Genomic DNA, 13964 nt, shown 5'->3' on the forward strand with positions numbered 1-13964 from the left:
TTTATTCCAATAAATACCACAGTGGTAACTATATTCACAGTCACTTGCTGTGCTATCTCTACACATTAGTTACTTAATCACTTGTTTGCTTAAGTCATGTTACTTGGTGATCTGAATTATCCTTCCTGTATCAATTGAATGTATTGTTTTTGAATAGTGTTGCTTCTTCTCTCTGAAGGTTATTGAGAGGTCTGACCTGGACAATATTTTACCACAACAGGAAGATAGACCTACCTCTTATCTCCTACCAGTAAATCCCAATCTCCTTTTCCACCATCTGCCCTAAACAACTGTCCCCAGTACAGGGTTATTCTTACATGGCCTATAGAAGAGGTCAGTCTATGCTTCGGTTAATGCAATAGATACTTCTGGGTTATCAAATGTGAACTTGTTTAACTACATTGCATCATTAGTCTAACCAAAGTCTCACAAGACAAAAGGCAGGCAGGATTTCTTTCAATGGAAAATATCTGTGTGCAGAACTTCTTAGAGGCCCCTGTCTGAAAGTGTCGCTCAAAGTTCTGGAAAAAACATAGTGGTTTCTCCCCAGGAAGTCTATGGCTTTCAGTAGCTGGTGAGACTATGAAAGTAATGGTTTCAAGAGAGACACCTTTGTTTTCAAATACAGTTAAATGCTATTTAAAACCAAGGCCATGGTTTATTTTTAGGGTTGTATGCTAATTAAGTAAAACTAAGGGTGATATGTGGGACGCAGGTGGCGCTGTGGGTTAAAGCCTCAGTGCCTAGGGCTTGCCGATCGAAAGGTCGGCGGTTCGAATCCCTGCGGCGGGGTGCGCTCCCGCTGCTCGGTCCCAGCGCCTGCCAACCTAGCAGTTCGAAAGCACCTCCGGGTGCAAGTAGATAAATAGGGACCGCTTACCAGCGGGAAGGTAAACGGCGTTTCCGTGTGCGACTCTGGCTCGCCAGAGCAGCGATGTCACGCTGGCCACGTGACCCGGAAGTGTCTCCGGACAGCGCTGGCCCCTGGCCTCTTAAGTGAGATGGGCGCACAACCCCAGAGTCTGTCAAGACTGGCCCGTACGGGCAGGGGTACCTTTACCTTTACCTAAGGGTGATATACAAAGTTAGTCAGACTCAAAATAGATCAATTGAAACCAATGTGCAGTTACTGATGCCCATCGGTTACAATGGCTCTGCACATGATTCAACTGGAATGCCACCCTGAGTGAGTTAATTGATTAAATTGGCATAAAACCTCACATACAAATAACATTTCTGAAGGAAACAACATGTTTTGTTTTTTAGATGAGACACTCATTTGTCATAGCAGGCATAATCTTAAAAAGACATTTCCTCTTGCATGAGGTAGAAGGACACATGTCTCTCTTAAGGTAACACTTGCCACAGTTTTTATAGGTATTTGTATTAAAACTATTTTTAAAAAACAAAGGAAAACAAAAATCTTCTGCCCAATAAATTGGGAGTAACCTTTCAGTTAATGAAAAAGCTATATGAAAAAGTTAGTAATTATGTACAGAGCAATCGCATACATGCCTTTTTAGAAGTAAAGCCTATTGATTTCAATGGGACACACTGTCAGGCATATTCGTATAGAACTGCAGCCTTCAACTGACCCAAATCCGGAGCCTGTCATTACTTTATTAGAACTAATGCAACATGTTACAAAATATGACCAATGAAAATGTTGTAATAATGATATAGCCCAATTATGGATTTTGATTTCCCCCCCCTCAAGTGGGTCATCAAAAAAGCACAGGAAGCAAATTAAATGTTGCAGCCTTATTCATTTCTTTGTTCTTAATAGTCTAGCAGGCCTCTCTGTGTTATATGCATCCCTAGCAAAATCTTGGTTTTGCTAAGTGAGAGACAAAAATCGGCAAATGTTGATTAGTGAGCACATGCCCCGAGTCAGCTGTGACTGAAATTAGGTGGCCAACTTTTTAACCAGCCTCTGCACCTGTGGCTTTAAAAGTGGCTCCACATATGGCATGAAGATAAATATCATCTGCTCCTTGCTGCCTAGCCCAGGTTTACAAGCACAGCTGCAGAAGCTTGTTGAAAATTGGCAGACCTCCAGTCATCCAAGCATACTTCCAGTGAGTTCACATGCTTTCTTAAAGGGGCTGCACTAGTTACCAGTTCATTGCCTAGTCCATTTTAAGGGGCTGCTATTGGTATAAAAAGTCCTAAATGACTTGGGCCCCAACTATCTGAAGGAGCACTTCCTCTCATTTCACAACTTGCTCCTTGCTGCCAGTCCCAACTGTGGCTGTCCCAAGTTTCAGACAGGGTTATTTCCCACCCCTATCTGGTGATGCTGGAGAGTGAACCTAGAGTCTTTTGCATGCAAATCATGTACCACAGAACTATGGATCCTCCCCAAGTGCATATCTTTGCTTTCTTCTTCCAGTTATACGCTCCTTTGAAGAAAAAAGCAAAAGTTTGCATATTTCCCTTCCACTTTGGGACCCAGCTGGAACAGGCACGACAGCACTTTCCCCTCTCACGCCGTTGAGCCCGCTCTCACTTAAATTGCCCCCCACCTCACTGAACAACCCTTTCCCTGAAGGTCTCTTTCCCTTTCTCCTTGAAATTTTAGCCCAGAGAATCCTGCGTGGGATCTTTGTGAGGGGGTAACTAGTAAGTTGGAGTCTCAGACTGGTTTTCTTTAAATAAACAATAAAGATTCATTTAAGGCAAGATAGTAAATCACTCAAAGGGATTCAACTTAGGTTGCTTCAGGAATACAGTGTGATTTCTCTTGAATTTGTCCTCAGATCAAAGGGCTCTCCACACCCCCTCCCTTCACTGAGTCTGGGAGTTTATTCTTCTCCTTAGAAGAATCTCTCCCTTCCAGACTAGAGTCCCAAGTAGGCTGTTCTTTTCCAGCTCCTACTTCTCCTGGCTCAACCTCTGCCTCCCAGTAAAATTCCAGTCTATTCCTCCTACAGGACACCACATTCTGTCCTTCACAATATGCTTAGAGCGGAAGCTGTTTCCCTCCCAGAACCAGCTCTTTCTCCCATTCACTCTTTATACCTCAACCTGTCTCCCTACCTATCTCCCAACCTCTCCAACCTCCATAATTCCAACCCTCTCAACTCCCACAACTAACTGTCTCTTTTCAAATCCTTTCCTTTTAAACTCTTCCCTCCTGGAACCACGGCTAATCAGAGGCTGCCGTTTGTTAACCATTTGTTGACAGGGAAGAATGTGGGGGGGGGGAGAAAAGAAACACTTGTTGATCCAACCTGTTCAGCAAAAGCAGGGGAGGGAGTAGAGGGTGTCTCATGTGCAGTGTATGCATAACATGCCCACCCCCCTGCCTATATCCTGCACTATATGGAGCGATTTCCATTCCCCCTTCTACTCATTCATCATCATAATGATGCCGCCGCGGTGGTGGGAAATGAGAGCAGTCAGATGTGAAAAGCCTCTTACTGTATTTCTGCCTCGTGGCTTGTCAAGATCCACAATTTGAAATTGGATTCAGAAATTAGGAGAGGCTGCACTAAATGAGTGTTATTGTTGTCTTAATGACAGAAAAATGTGAATCCCCACAATGCAATGCATGTTCTATGTGAATCCTTCATCAGAGGCTCCACTCAAGAGTGCTTCAATTGGAGGTGGAGGGCTCTCACTGTCACACTTCAAATGCATCACTTGAACACATCTTATCTTTTCTTAAGAAAACAATGAAGAGAGGGGAATCGTAGCCCACGTCCCGTGGTTGTTAGAGAAGAAGCCTTGGTGTCTACTCTGTTTCCTGTTTGCATCTACGAAGATTTAAACTTGCGCTTCAGGTGCCCATATTGACTCAAAATTGGGCCAAGTAAACGCATCCCACATAATCTGCAAAGTTATCTCAACTCTGAAACCTTTTTTGTTTCCTATTTGGATGAAAGTGCTGAATTTATGAACAGCAGGAAATTGAAAGGTATGTACCTTTTCCTCATTACTGGTAATTTGGGGCATGCTAATTTAGGCTAATTATTTTTGCAGAAGGTTACAAATCTTATGGTTCAACACTTGCATTAATTATTCTGATGACTAGTTATTATTGTCATCTTCATAAACCTTAGATAATCTCAGATTAGGTGGAGGAACAATTCCATTAATATTGGTAGGTACAATTAATGTTTGTGCTTTATAATTGCTACCTGATCTAAGGGACCGCTGCTTTTTATCCTGTGCCTTTTACCCTCTGAAGCCACGCAGCTTGAATATTAAAAACCCAATTAACTGTGTTCTGATTAACTGCTATTTAAAGATACCTTTCAAGAGATTCAGACCCTTTTTAAGATGTTCAAGCCTATCCCAAAAGGTCATCAAGGTGATTACTTTGTTCACCCCAATTTTATATTGTTCAGTAACTTGCAGGAAGAAACTACTGTATGCATGTTTACTCACAGAAGGAAGCCCCACAGAGTTTCTAAGTAGGCATAGGATTGCTACCTTAATGGATTTGCTTTTGGTAAGGGTCACTGCTACAGGAACTTATTTATACTGCTGAGAGTTTGGAGAAAATGTTTTCTTTGTTTTTAGGTAAAGGTAAAATTATAGGTGCAGTATTAAGCAGATTCTACTTTCATTTGCCTGGTATGCAGTGAGTAGAAAATAAACTATAGTCTTTTTATTCAAAGGACTATGGTCCCTGGATGCTTGGATCTCCTAGCCTTTTTCTTAAGCAGGTGCTTAAATGACTCTTAGCTATGTCCACACTTCCATATATACTACATCCAGTGTGCTGCCACTGCTGGTTTGGGACATCACGTACACACAACATTATGCCACAATCCATATTTTATGAAATACTGTTTGATGTGTTTCCTACCGATCCAACTTCAATCTGAATTGAGAAAAATATGACCTCTCTGTTTTAAGTCAGTAACGTGTAAGCAGGCTTAATCCTAAATTTCGCACGCTACATGTTTCTGACGCAATATACTGAACGTAGCAGTGTATTTAGCTTGAGTTGCTCACATTTGTTTTAATTTTATAAGGTTCTACAAGGCTTTTTTTCCAGCCAGAACTTAGTTCCAGTACCTTTCAGGTGGGCGCCATTGACTTCCAGCTGTAGAGGCATAGAAAAGTTTTCATGAGCTGCTTGAAAGATGCCAGTGGAAACTACTGGAAACACTCCTGTTTCTTCTGCATCCAATGTGCTCCCACTGTTTGTTCTGGAGGCAGTTGTTCACACAGAAGCCATATCTATCCTGTGGTTTCTTGTGAAATTCTGCATTTGGATGGCTTTCCCCAGAGCTATTGTTCTACAAAAAATAGGTGCCGGATCTCACAATGAATGCTTCCCTTGTTTCTCTTATAATGGCCACGGTGCCCACCTGAGAGGTGCCGGACCTGAGTTCCAGCAAGTTCTTGTTTGGAAAAAAAGCACCAAACCAGTTTTCTTCCAAAATGAGAAAAAGAATAGCCTAGCTGCATTTTAAACTGGGCAGTGTATACATAAACTAAATACCTGACTTCTTGTTGAAGCCAGCTAGGCTACTACATGGGGAACAAATAACAAACCTTCCTCCATATGTTCTCAGCAATCACGCTGGATTAAAAGGGCTCACTCAATAGGCCCTCAAGTTTTCCTGGACACAAGTTATTGTGGGTTTTGTATGTAAACACCTGATCTGCACTTGTTCTACAGGATCAACAGCATTATGTCAGATATAATAGACATATTGTTAATTACAGCTTCCATAACATGCTGGTCTAAATATCTCTTCAGGCCTATTCAAGCCCTACGGCATCCTCACAAAATCGCGGTATATTTTGCATTTTATTTCCCTTTGACCTCATTGCTTACATAACCTATATGTGCCTGCCAGCTTAGGTTAACTCTTCATGCATCTCATGACGTGGACTCTGTTCCACAAAACTGTATGTCATAACCAATTCATTAAACTTTAAGGTGCCACAAAAAATATTTCCATTCCTGCTGCAACAGGTTAACATAGCTGCTCACTTGGAAATTGACACCAAACAAGAACAGGCAGAGATACTAATTAATTCAGGTTTCAGTTCTGTACTCCACATACTTCTCAGGGAGCAATCCCTATGGAATTCAGTGGAGCTTACAACTGAGACCTCAGGGAGCCCTTCTGAACCAATTTAAGACACCTAAGTGCTAAGTACTGATAAAAGTGCAGTGTTTAAGTATCTGCTGCTTCTTTGCAAAGGGAGAGAACCAGAACAGGTGGAGGCTGCACACCTTGTTTCCCAGCAGAGAAACAACCATGTCAGGATGAGCCCCTTCTGTACCAATGACAGACAATTTTCAATTTAGTTAGGTGCTGAGTATTTGTAGATCTGCAAGTATCCACACTGTCTGTGCAAGGGAGGAAAATGGAGAGAAAATCAGAACAAATGGCCCTATTTCAGAGTCTTCATTGGCCACACCCCATGACTTTGTAGCAGCCCTGCCAGCTCCAATGAGCACCAACTGGCCCTGCTAAGCAGTATGTGTCTGAAAACATAGACATTCAAGGGAAGCTTGGTCTGAAAATGGCTGTTCGTTTCTTTCATTTTGTTCCTGGATTTGTTGTACAAAATGGGGGCAAGAGAGACTGGAAACGAAAGTGGAAGACTTAAGACCTGTGCACTGCACAGGGGAGAGGATTTTCTCCCCAACCCTTTCAGCCTGTGCCATTTTTCTGCTAGAGATCCTACCCCCAGCCCTCTGCCTGTAGCTCAGTGGTCTAACTGATGCTTTGCATGCCGAAGGCTGCAGGTTCAAGCCCTGACATCTCCAGGTAGCCTAGGAAAGATGGACGCACCACTTCCATCCAGGGTAGATAGTCCTGAGATAGATGGACCAACTCCTTCCTCCTATGTCCTGCAAGTGAGACAATTATGCAGCAAAGATGTGTTGTTCTTTCCCCAAGGGAAGTACCTTGAAAAGAGAACAAGAGGGCTCTGTGCATTCCACTATTCTGTAGTTGCATTGCACAAAGACCAAAGTTGGTCTTGACTCGAGTGCATAATGAGCCATGGCCTACCCACACCTTCTTTTTTTCTTCTAAAAATAGAGCACCTTTAACGCTCATGAAAATAAACATGAAAGGGTGTGGTCAGGGCCTGTAAAAACCTCAGAAGCCAGGGTGGGCATGGCGACTGAATGTGCTGTTGAACAGGATTTCCAGTGGTAAGAGGTTATAAAGTTTATAGCACATCCCACAATTATAGGTACAAAGACCAGAATGGGGTGGGGATGGGGGACATAGATGGACAGACCACATCGATGGGGCAGGGAGAGGTGTTTATTTTCAATCCTCCTCCTGGTTGCCCAAGCCACTCTGAGTGGCTTCCAACACATATAAAAACATAATAAAACATCAAACATTGATTGTAACAATCTGATCCGATATAGAAAGTCACAATAATTATGATGTGTGTGTGTATGTAAATATTGCTTTATTTTTAATATGTGTAAATTTTTTTTTTATTATAGAAATGGACTGTTTTCAATGTATCCCTTGCTGGGTACCTCTTGGTTTTGTAACGACAATTATGCTTATTTCCTTGGCGAAGAATGTATCGTACTACTTGAAGGAAAAGAAAAGGAAAAGTAAGAGGCAGTAGATTTTTTTGGCTTATGAGATCCTTGTGCTTCATCCAGAAGTTGGTGCAAAATGCTGTCGTATGATTGCTAACGGGAGTGATATCCTGAGAGCATATAATCCCTTTGCTCAGAGACCTGTGTTGGTTTGCTGATTTGCAACCAAGCCAAGTTCAAGGTGTTATTAGTAGTATATAATTTCCTTAGCAGCTTGGGACCAGTTTACTTGTGAGATCGCCTGACCCCCATATATATTCTCTCAACCACTTTATGATGCTTGTTCAACATTTGCATAAAGTTGATCTGTTGTGGCAACACTCACACTTTCGAACTTCCTGCCTATTGATATCAGGCAGGTGACTTCTCTGTACTCTTTTTGGTGCCTGCTAAAAACCTTTTTTGGTTCAGGAAAAACATAGCTAGACATGTAGAATGCTGAGATGTGTCTAATCTGGTTTATAGCTTATCATTCATTTTAATTATGTTTTAAATATTTTTAGTTGGTTTTAACTGTCCCCCCCCATTGTATTATTCTTTTTATATCTCACTTTGAGGCTTTACAACAATCAAGCATATATAAATCTCGTAAAATAAATAAAATAGTTACTAGAACTCTGTAAAATGGTTTCCTCACTAATGCGACCAAAGCTTCAGTTATCCAATATAATAATGGGGAGAGTACCAGTGTTACATAAAATCACAAATATTTATTCAGCATTTCCTTTCAGTGCCAAGGAATTAGGCTAGATTTGAGCAAAGTTAAATGCTATTTTTTCTTAAGTACCGTAAATGTCATCTGTGTTTAGATTGATCAGTTTGTAATTCATATACAAAAAGAATACACGTTAAAAATGCCACAGTAAGTTTTCAATAATGTGAGGAGTATTGAGAGCTCAGGGCTAGAACACATGCTTTGTATGCAGAAAGTAACAAATTTAATCTTCAGGGCGGTTGGACTAGATGATCCTCTTGGTCCCTTCCAACTCTACAGTTTTATGACTTTGCTGTATTTTAAGTCACTCTGTGATATTGGGTGTGTAAGTGAGACTTTGTTGTTGCCAATCATAGCCGACTCTGAAGACAATACTGGGCTTTAGGGACCCATATTCTTCTCTCTGTGTAAGTCTGCTTCCTGTGTGGAAGGGGAGCGGGTAGCGCTGTGGTCTAAACCACTGAGCCTCTTGGGCTTGCCAACTGGAAGGTCCTCGGTTCGAATCTCCGCAATGGGGTGAGCTCCTGTTGCTCTGTCCCAGCTACTGCCAACCTAGCAGTTCGAAAGCATGTCAGTGCAAGTAGATACGGTAAATAGGTACTGCTGTGGCTGGAAGGTAAACAGCGTTTCTGTGTGTTCTGGTTTCTGTCACAGTTTTCCGTTGCGCCAGAAGCGGTTTAGTCATGCTGGCCACATGACCCAGAAAGCTGTGTTTGTACAAACACTGGCTCCCTTGGCCTGAAAGCCAGATGAGCACTGCAACTCTATAGTCGCCTTTGACTGGACTTAACTGTCCAGGAGTCCTTTACCCTTTTTTACCTAAGTCTGCTTCCTGTGTGGAAGTAGAAGTCTGGAATTAGTCTGAAATTAATCTGAACATGATCACTAAGAGCTGCGCTCCTGACACTGTAAATGAGAAAAGGTAAATTCTGCAGGCAAGACAGGCTGGAAAAACATGTTTCGTAAATTGTAGGAAACTATTTTATTTTTGTACGCATTCAAATAAGAGGGATGGTGGAGTCTAGCTGGTCGCCTGTGGGAGAGTTCAACCAATGACAATTGGGTTAATTTTTATTAAGTTACTTTGCACATACTAGATATCCTCAGTTCAGGTTTTACTATACATTTTGATCACTTATTTGGGATCTTAAAGGTTTTGAGAAAGCTTTTCTCTTGCACACTTTTACTGCAGAGTTGCTTAGACACAAGAAAATGTACAAAAATATGGATTAAATGAACTTATTAAGGGAATAACATCTAAACGTGAGCTGTTAAAATCAGGCTGCTGTGCCTAATTACTGACCCGAAAGGTGTAAGTCAGGAAAGATTTAAAATAATAAAACAGCTTTATAGAAGATGAGTTAAATGGTGTGAAATGATTTCCTGATTTGCTCAAAATATTTTCCAGATAAAATATATGAAGACTACCAGCAATACGACCCAAGGTATGGCAAATGTTTCTTTTTTTATGGGTGAAAAGTGATTGGGCTGGTATGGAAGGTTATCTTGATTACATATAAATACAAATATTTATTTAAGACATTTCTGTACGGCTTTTCACATCATTCACATGACTGCGAACAACTTTAAAAATGCAAGATTGGCATTAAAACTGTCACATATAAAATGCAGCTGAAACCTTGTCCAGGGTTAACATCAATAGCCAACCTACTGAAAATGAAGCATTAGCAAAAGCGTGAAAGCATGGAATGTTTAATGTGACAAAAGGACCTTAATGTTGCTGCTTGTCCAATTTAGTGGGGGGCGGGGAGTGGTTCCATAGACTGGGCACCACCACCAAAAAGGCAATCACCTCCTCGTGATTGCCAAACAGAACTCTATCAGCTGTAGCACAACCACACTCTCTTGCATCGTGGCGTACAATATAGCTATAATTTCTTTCGCAGCTCTGGTGAGTTCTATACTGAAGAATGCCCTGTTTATGACAACCTGAATCATCATCACCATCAAGACATACTAAGTAAGTTGTGCTTAAGACGTCTGCCTCCTGCACTTAGGATAGTATGTCAAAGCATTTATTGTGAGAGTAAGCAAATATTTGAATATTTATTTATTTTTATTGAAAAGGAACAGACTATTGCAGTCTAAGTACATTTAGCACAGCTGAATACAACGTAGCTGGGTACAATGTTCAAAGGTACAGTCGTATACAATATATACAGATACATTTAGATTTGAATATTTTAAAAGCTCCCCCCCCCCCCAGAAATTAAATGCTGGTAACTGGACACATCTCTATCATATTATTTTAACAGCCCAGGGAATATTCTAAATGTATTTTCATATTTTATGACGGCCATATTGCAGATTCTAATTAATTTGCTACAGCTCAGCGCAGGATATTTAAATCATTGGTAGCATTACTCAACTCTTTTTTTAAAAAAATGTTCTGTTTCATACAATCTCCAGATGAAAGCTGCTATGAACAAATGAATGCCCACCCTCACACATCTGCCAATGAACTACAGGTATTACTATGGAGACTCGCTTTCTAGAGAAGGTTGACATTTTGCATTGGAGCCGTTTGTGTGAATGTAAATGCCAGAATTGTATGTTCTGATACTCTTCAGTTGTCAGCTTGGTGCCCTTCTACTAGCAGAAGGTCTCTTCTAACCTCCAGGAAGAATGTTATTTAATAAAAGTAACTTCCTCTCCCTGCAAACCAGTCTTTACGTTTGCACAAAGCTCTTTCCAGTCTTTCTAAGGCCCACTATTTGCACCTAACCCAGATGTCTTTAAGGTGCTGCACTTCAAGTCGTCTTCTGCTAGTGCTTCTGCAAAATTCACTGAATAACCCCAATACATTTTCTCCTTATACTCCACAGTTACAGTGGTACCTCGGGTTACATACGCTTCAGGTTACATACACTTCAGGTTACACACTCCGCTAACCCAGAAATAATACCTCAGGTTAAGAACTTTGCTTCAGGATGAGAAAATAAATCGTGCTCCGGTGGTGCAGCAGCAGCGGGAGGCCCCATTAGATAAAGTGGTGCTTCAGGTTAAGAACAGTTTCAGGTTAAGAACGGACCTCCGGAACAAATTAAGTACTTAACCCGAGGTACCACTGTATTGCGTTTACACTTAAAGTCTTTATAAACAGTTATTAAGCACATCAGTGTGCATGGCACTATACAAAGTAGGTTGTTGTTTTTTAAACTGTTGCAAACCTAAGAGTAAGACAAATAAACAATGGCTTCATTCACACTAGTTTATTCTGTTTTCTTTACATTTCCCTCACTTTTATTTTGCGCATTATATTTGAGCTTTCACACAAGCCACTTCTGAGAAACTAATGGAGTATAGAGCAAGTTTACCGCTCATTTCTGCTTAGGGTGATTCTGGAGAAATCCATTTGCAGCCCCCTTAACCTGGGGGTTTTATGCGGTGATTTCCCAGCCCTTTTCACATGTTTATGCCACAACCACTCATGTGACGAGCCATGAGGTGGCATATTGGCATGCACTATGCTACCTGCCCATTGCAAGGTGTGTACCTTTCCCCCCTTTTGCCTCACGAGAAAGTGTGCCAGTGTTTCGGCACAGAAATCCATTCTAGGTAAAGCCTAGAAGAATGGCAGAAAGCAGAGGGAAAGGAATGGTATGGAGGAATGACAAGTGTGAATGACAACATGTTGGTCACAGAACAGGTGTGCTCAGTGTGAAAGTTAGAAAAGGGGACAGAAGCGTTGGCCTTATTATCTGTTAAACTAATGTAATAAACCCCATATACTGCAGCCTTATAGGTTCTTTTAAAAATAACTACAACTCCATGACTAATATGAATTACTTATTCTTTGCCTTCTTGTAGCAGACAACCGAGCGTCAGATGTGCTATGCTTCCTTGGATCACAGTGTCAGGAGGAAACATAAAAACCCTCGAAAAAAGAAATATCCTACATTGGAAGTGGATGAAGACCAACTCACCAGAAGCAGCAACTTGCCCTCAGACTCCTGCATTTACCTCAACAGTGAACAACTGAACGCTGAGAATAAACTGTCTGAGGATCCAACTCATGAGGATCCTCACGGACTATTTGGCTTAATTCACACTAAGAATGATGCCAATTTTTAGTAGGAATTTGGCCCAGCCAAGCTGATAAAATACTTGGAAAACAACTGAACAAGTGGGTTGATACCGGGTAGCTTAAAAATTAGCTGAATAGGAAGGATGTTTGTTCAGTAATATCTCTACATTTATCTGACCTTGGCCTAGCAGGGTCCATTGCCAAGTAGATGGTCAACTGAGAAATAATATACTCTCTCTCTCTGTGTGTGTATATATATACGGGGGGACAGGGTGGCGCTATGGTCTAAACCACTGAGCCTCTTAGGCTTGCTGATCGGAAGGTCGGCAGTTTGAATCCCCGCGACGGGTTGAGCTCCCGTTGCTCTGTCCCACCTCCTGCCCCAAGCAGTTTGAAAGCACACTGGTGCAAGTAGATAAATAGGTACCACTGCGAAGGGAAGGTAAACGGCGTTTCCATACACTCTGGCACTCGTCAGTCCTCCATGTGCCAGAAGTGGTTTAGTCATGCTGGCCACATGACCCGGAAAACTGTTGGACTGCTAGATCACATCAACTTCTTAATGGGAGACTTGACTGAACTGAAACTCCGTCTGACAGGATGCTTATGTAGATAAGCCTGATTCACACAGGAAATTCATTTTCTCCCCTCATACACGTTTATGGGAATGGGGTCAGCTCTGAAACAGTATGTACAAACCAGGGCACATAGCTATGTAGCTAGAGCACTAGTCCATAAAAGGAAGCCCTTAGGTCAGGCATAGGCAAACTCCGGCCGTCCAGATGTTTGGGACTACAATTCTCATCATCCCTAGCTAACAGGACCAGTGGTCAGGGATGATGGGAATTGTAGCCCCAAACATCTGGAGGGCTAGAGTTTGCCTATGCCTGCCTTAGGTCTTGTACCTGAAAGACTAAAGTGTTGCTAACTTTTCAACATAAACCTTGCCCATCCATTATGCATTTAGGATTTGCCACATTGTACATTTAGTAACACCATGCATATTGTGTGTCTAGTAAAACGGTGCGATATTAAGGGCTAATTAGCAAATAATGTTAACAGCTTTGGTTCATCTAATTAACACTTGTACAACGAGCAGATTTAATGTCCACATATGTTTTGTTTCCTGCTGATAAGTACTGCTAGAGCCGATCCCCATTGCTCAACGAGTGTGTAATGTCTTGTGCATCTGAATTCAATTGTCTGGAAAGAAAGGGGTAAATGAGGTGTAAAAATAAATCTCCAAGGAAGAATTTGACATTCTTCTAGGTATTTGAATTATGACTACTGTCTTTTTACACTGTTGTCTGTTTTATAATCTATTCCTTATTATTCCCCAGATATACTCACTTAGCTTGGTCTAAGACTGTACCGGGTAATAAATTTTAAAAAGATTTTTTAAGTCTGGTACTGAAAAAAAGAGTTGCAGTTAAGCAAATTTAATCCTATTGAAATTGGTGAGTGGCATTTAAGTGCAGGCTGTTGGGAAAAAAGGCTGGTTGATTTAGGATTGTGTCTAATTGTAGCCTTGATGACCTGACACATCTTCTACTAGCCTTTTATATGCCGAGACATCTTTTGTTAGTTTAATGGTAAATATTTGGAGATGACATTTGCTCTAATTTTTTCCCCTTTGCCAAAATGTTTATTCAAAG

At 41.3% G+C, this 13964-nt stretch overlaps 1 protein-coding gene across 2 annotated transcripts; it reads left to right on the forward strand.

Moving 5' to 3' along the window:
* Window positions 1-3192: 3192 nt before the first annotated feature.
* TRAT1 (T cell receptor associated transmembrane adaptor 1) lies at window positions 3193-12958 on the forward strand. Of its 2 annotated transcripts, XM_079974458.1 has the most exons (7): window positions 3193-3919; window positions 4353-4456; window positions 7442-7558; window positions 9670-9706; window positions 10169-10242; window positions 10692-10750; window positions 12093-12958. In XM_079974458.1, exons 3-7 carry the CDS (start codon window positions 7444-7446, stop codon window positions 12354-12356), a joined length of 549 nt encoding a protein of 182 aa, XP_079830584.1. In that variant the 5' UTR covers window positions 3193-3919; window positions 4353-4456; window positions 7442-7443; the 3' UTR covers window positions 12357-12958. The 2 variants fall into 2 exon arrangements, with proteins under 2 accessions (XP_079830584.1, XP_079830583.1); XM_079974457.1 differs by lacking the exon at window positions 4353-4456.
* The last annotated feature ends 1006 nt before the right edge of the window (window positions 12959-13964 follow it).

This window comes from Podarcis cretensis (genome assembly GCF_951804945.1).
Source record: "Podarcis cretensis genome assembly, chromosome: 4".
Taxonomy (NCBI): domain Eukaryota; kingdom Metazoa; phylum Chordata; class Lepidosauria; order Squamata; family Lacertidae; genus Podarcis; species Podarcis cretensis.

Bases quoted from the DNA above. Each gene is read 5' to 3' on its own strand.
- TRAT1 (XM_079974457.1), top strand. From the start codon at position 3,898: ATGAACAGCAGGAAATTGAAAG. The intron at 10,243-10,691 runs GTAAGTTGTGCT...TACAATCTCCAG, and splicing joins TCACCATCAAGACATACTAA to ATGAAAGCTGCTATGAACAA. The intron at 10,751-12,092 runs GTATTACTATGG...GCCTTCTTGTAG, and splicing joins CATCTGCCAATGAACTACAG to CAGACAACCGAGCGTCAGAT.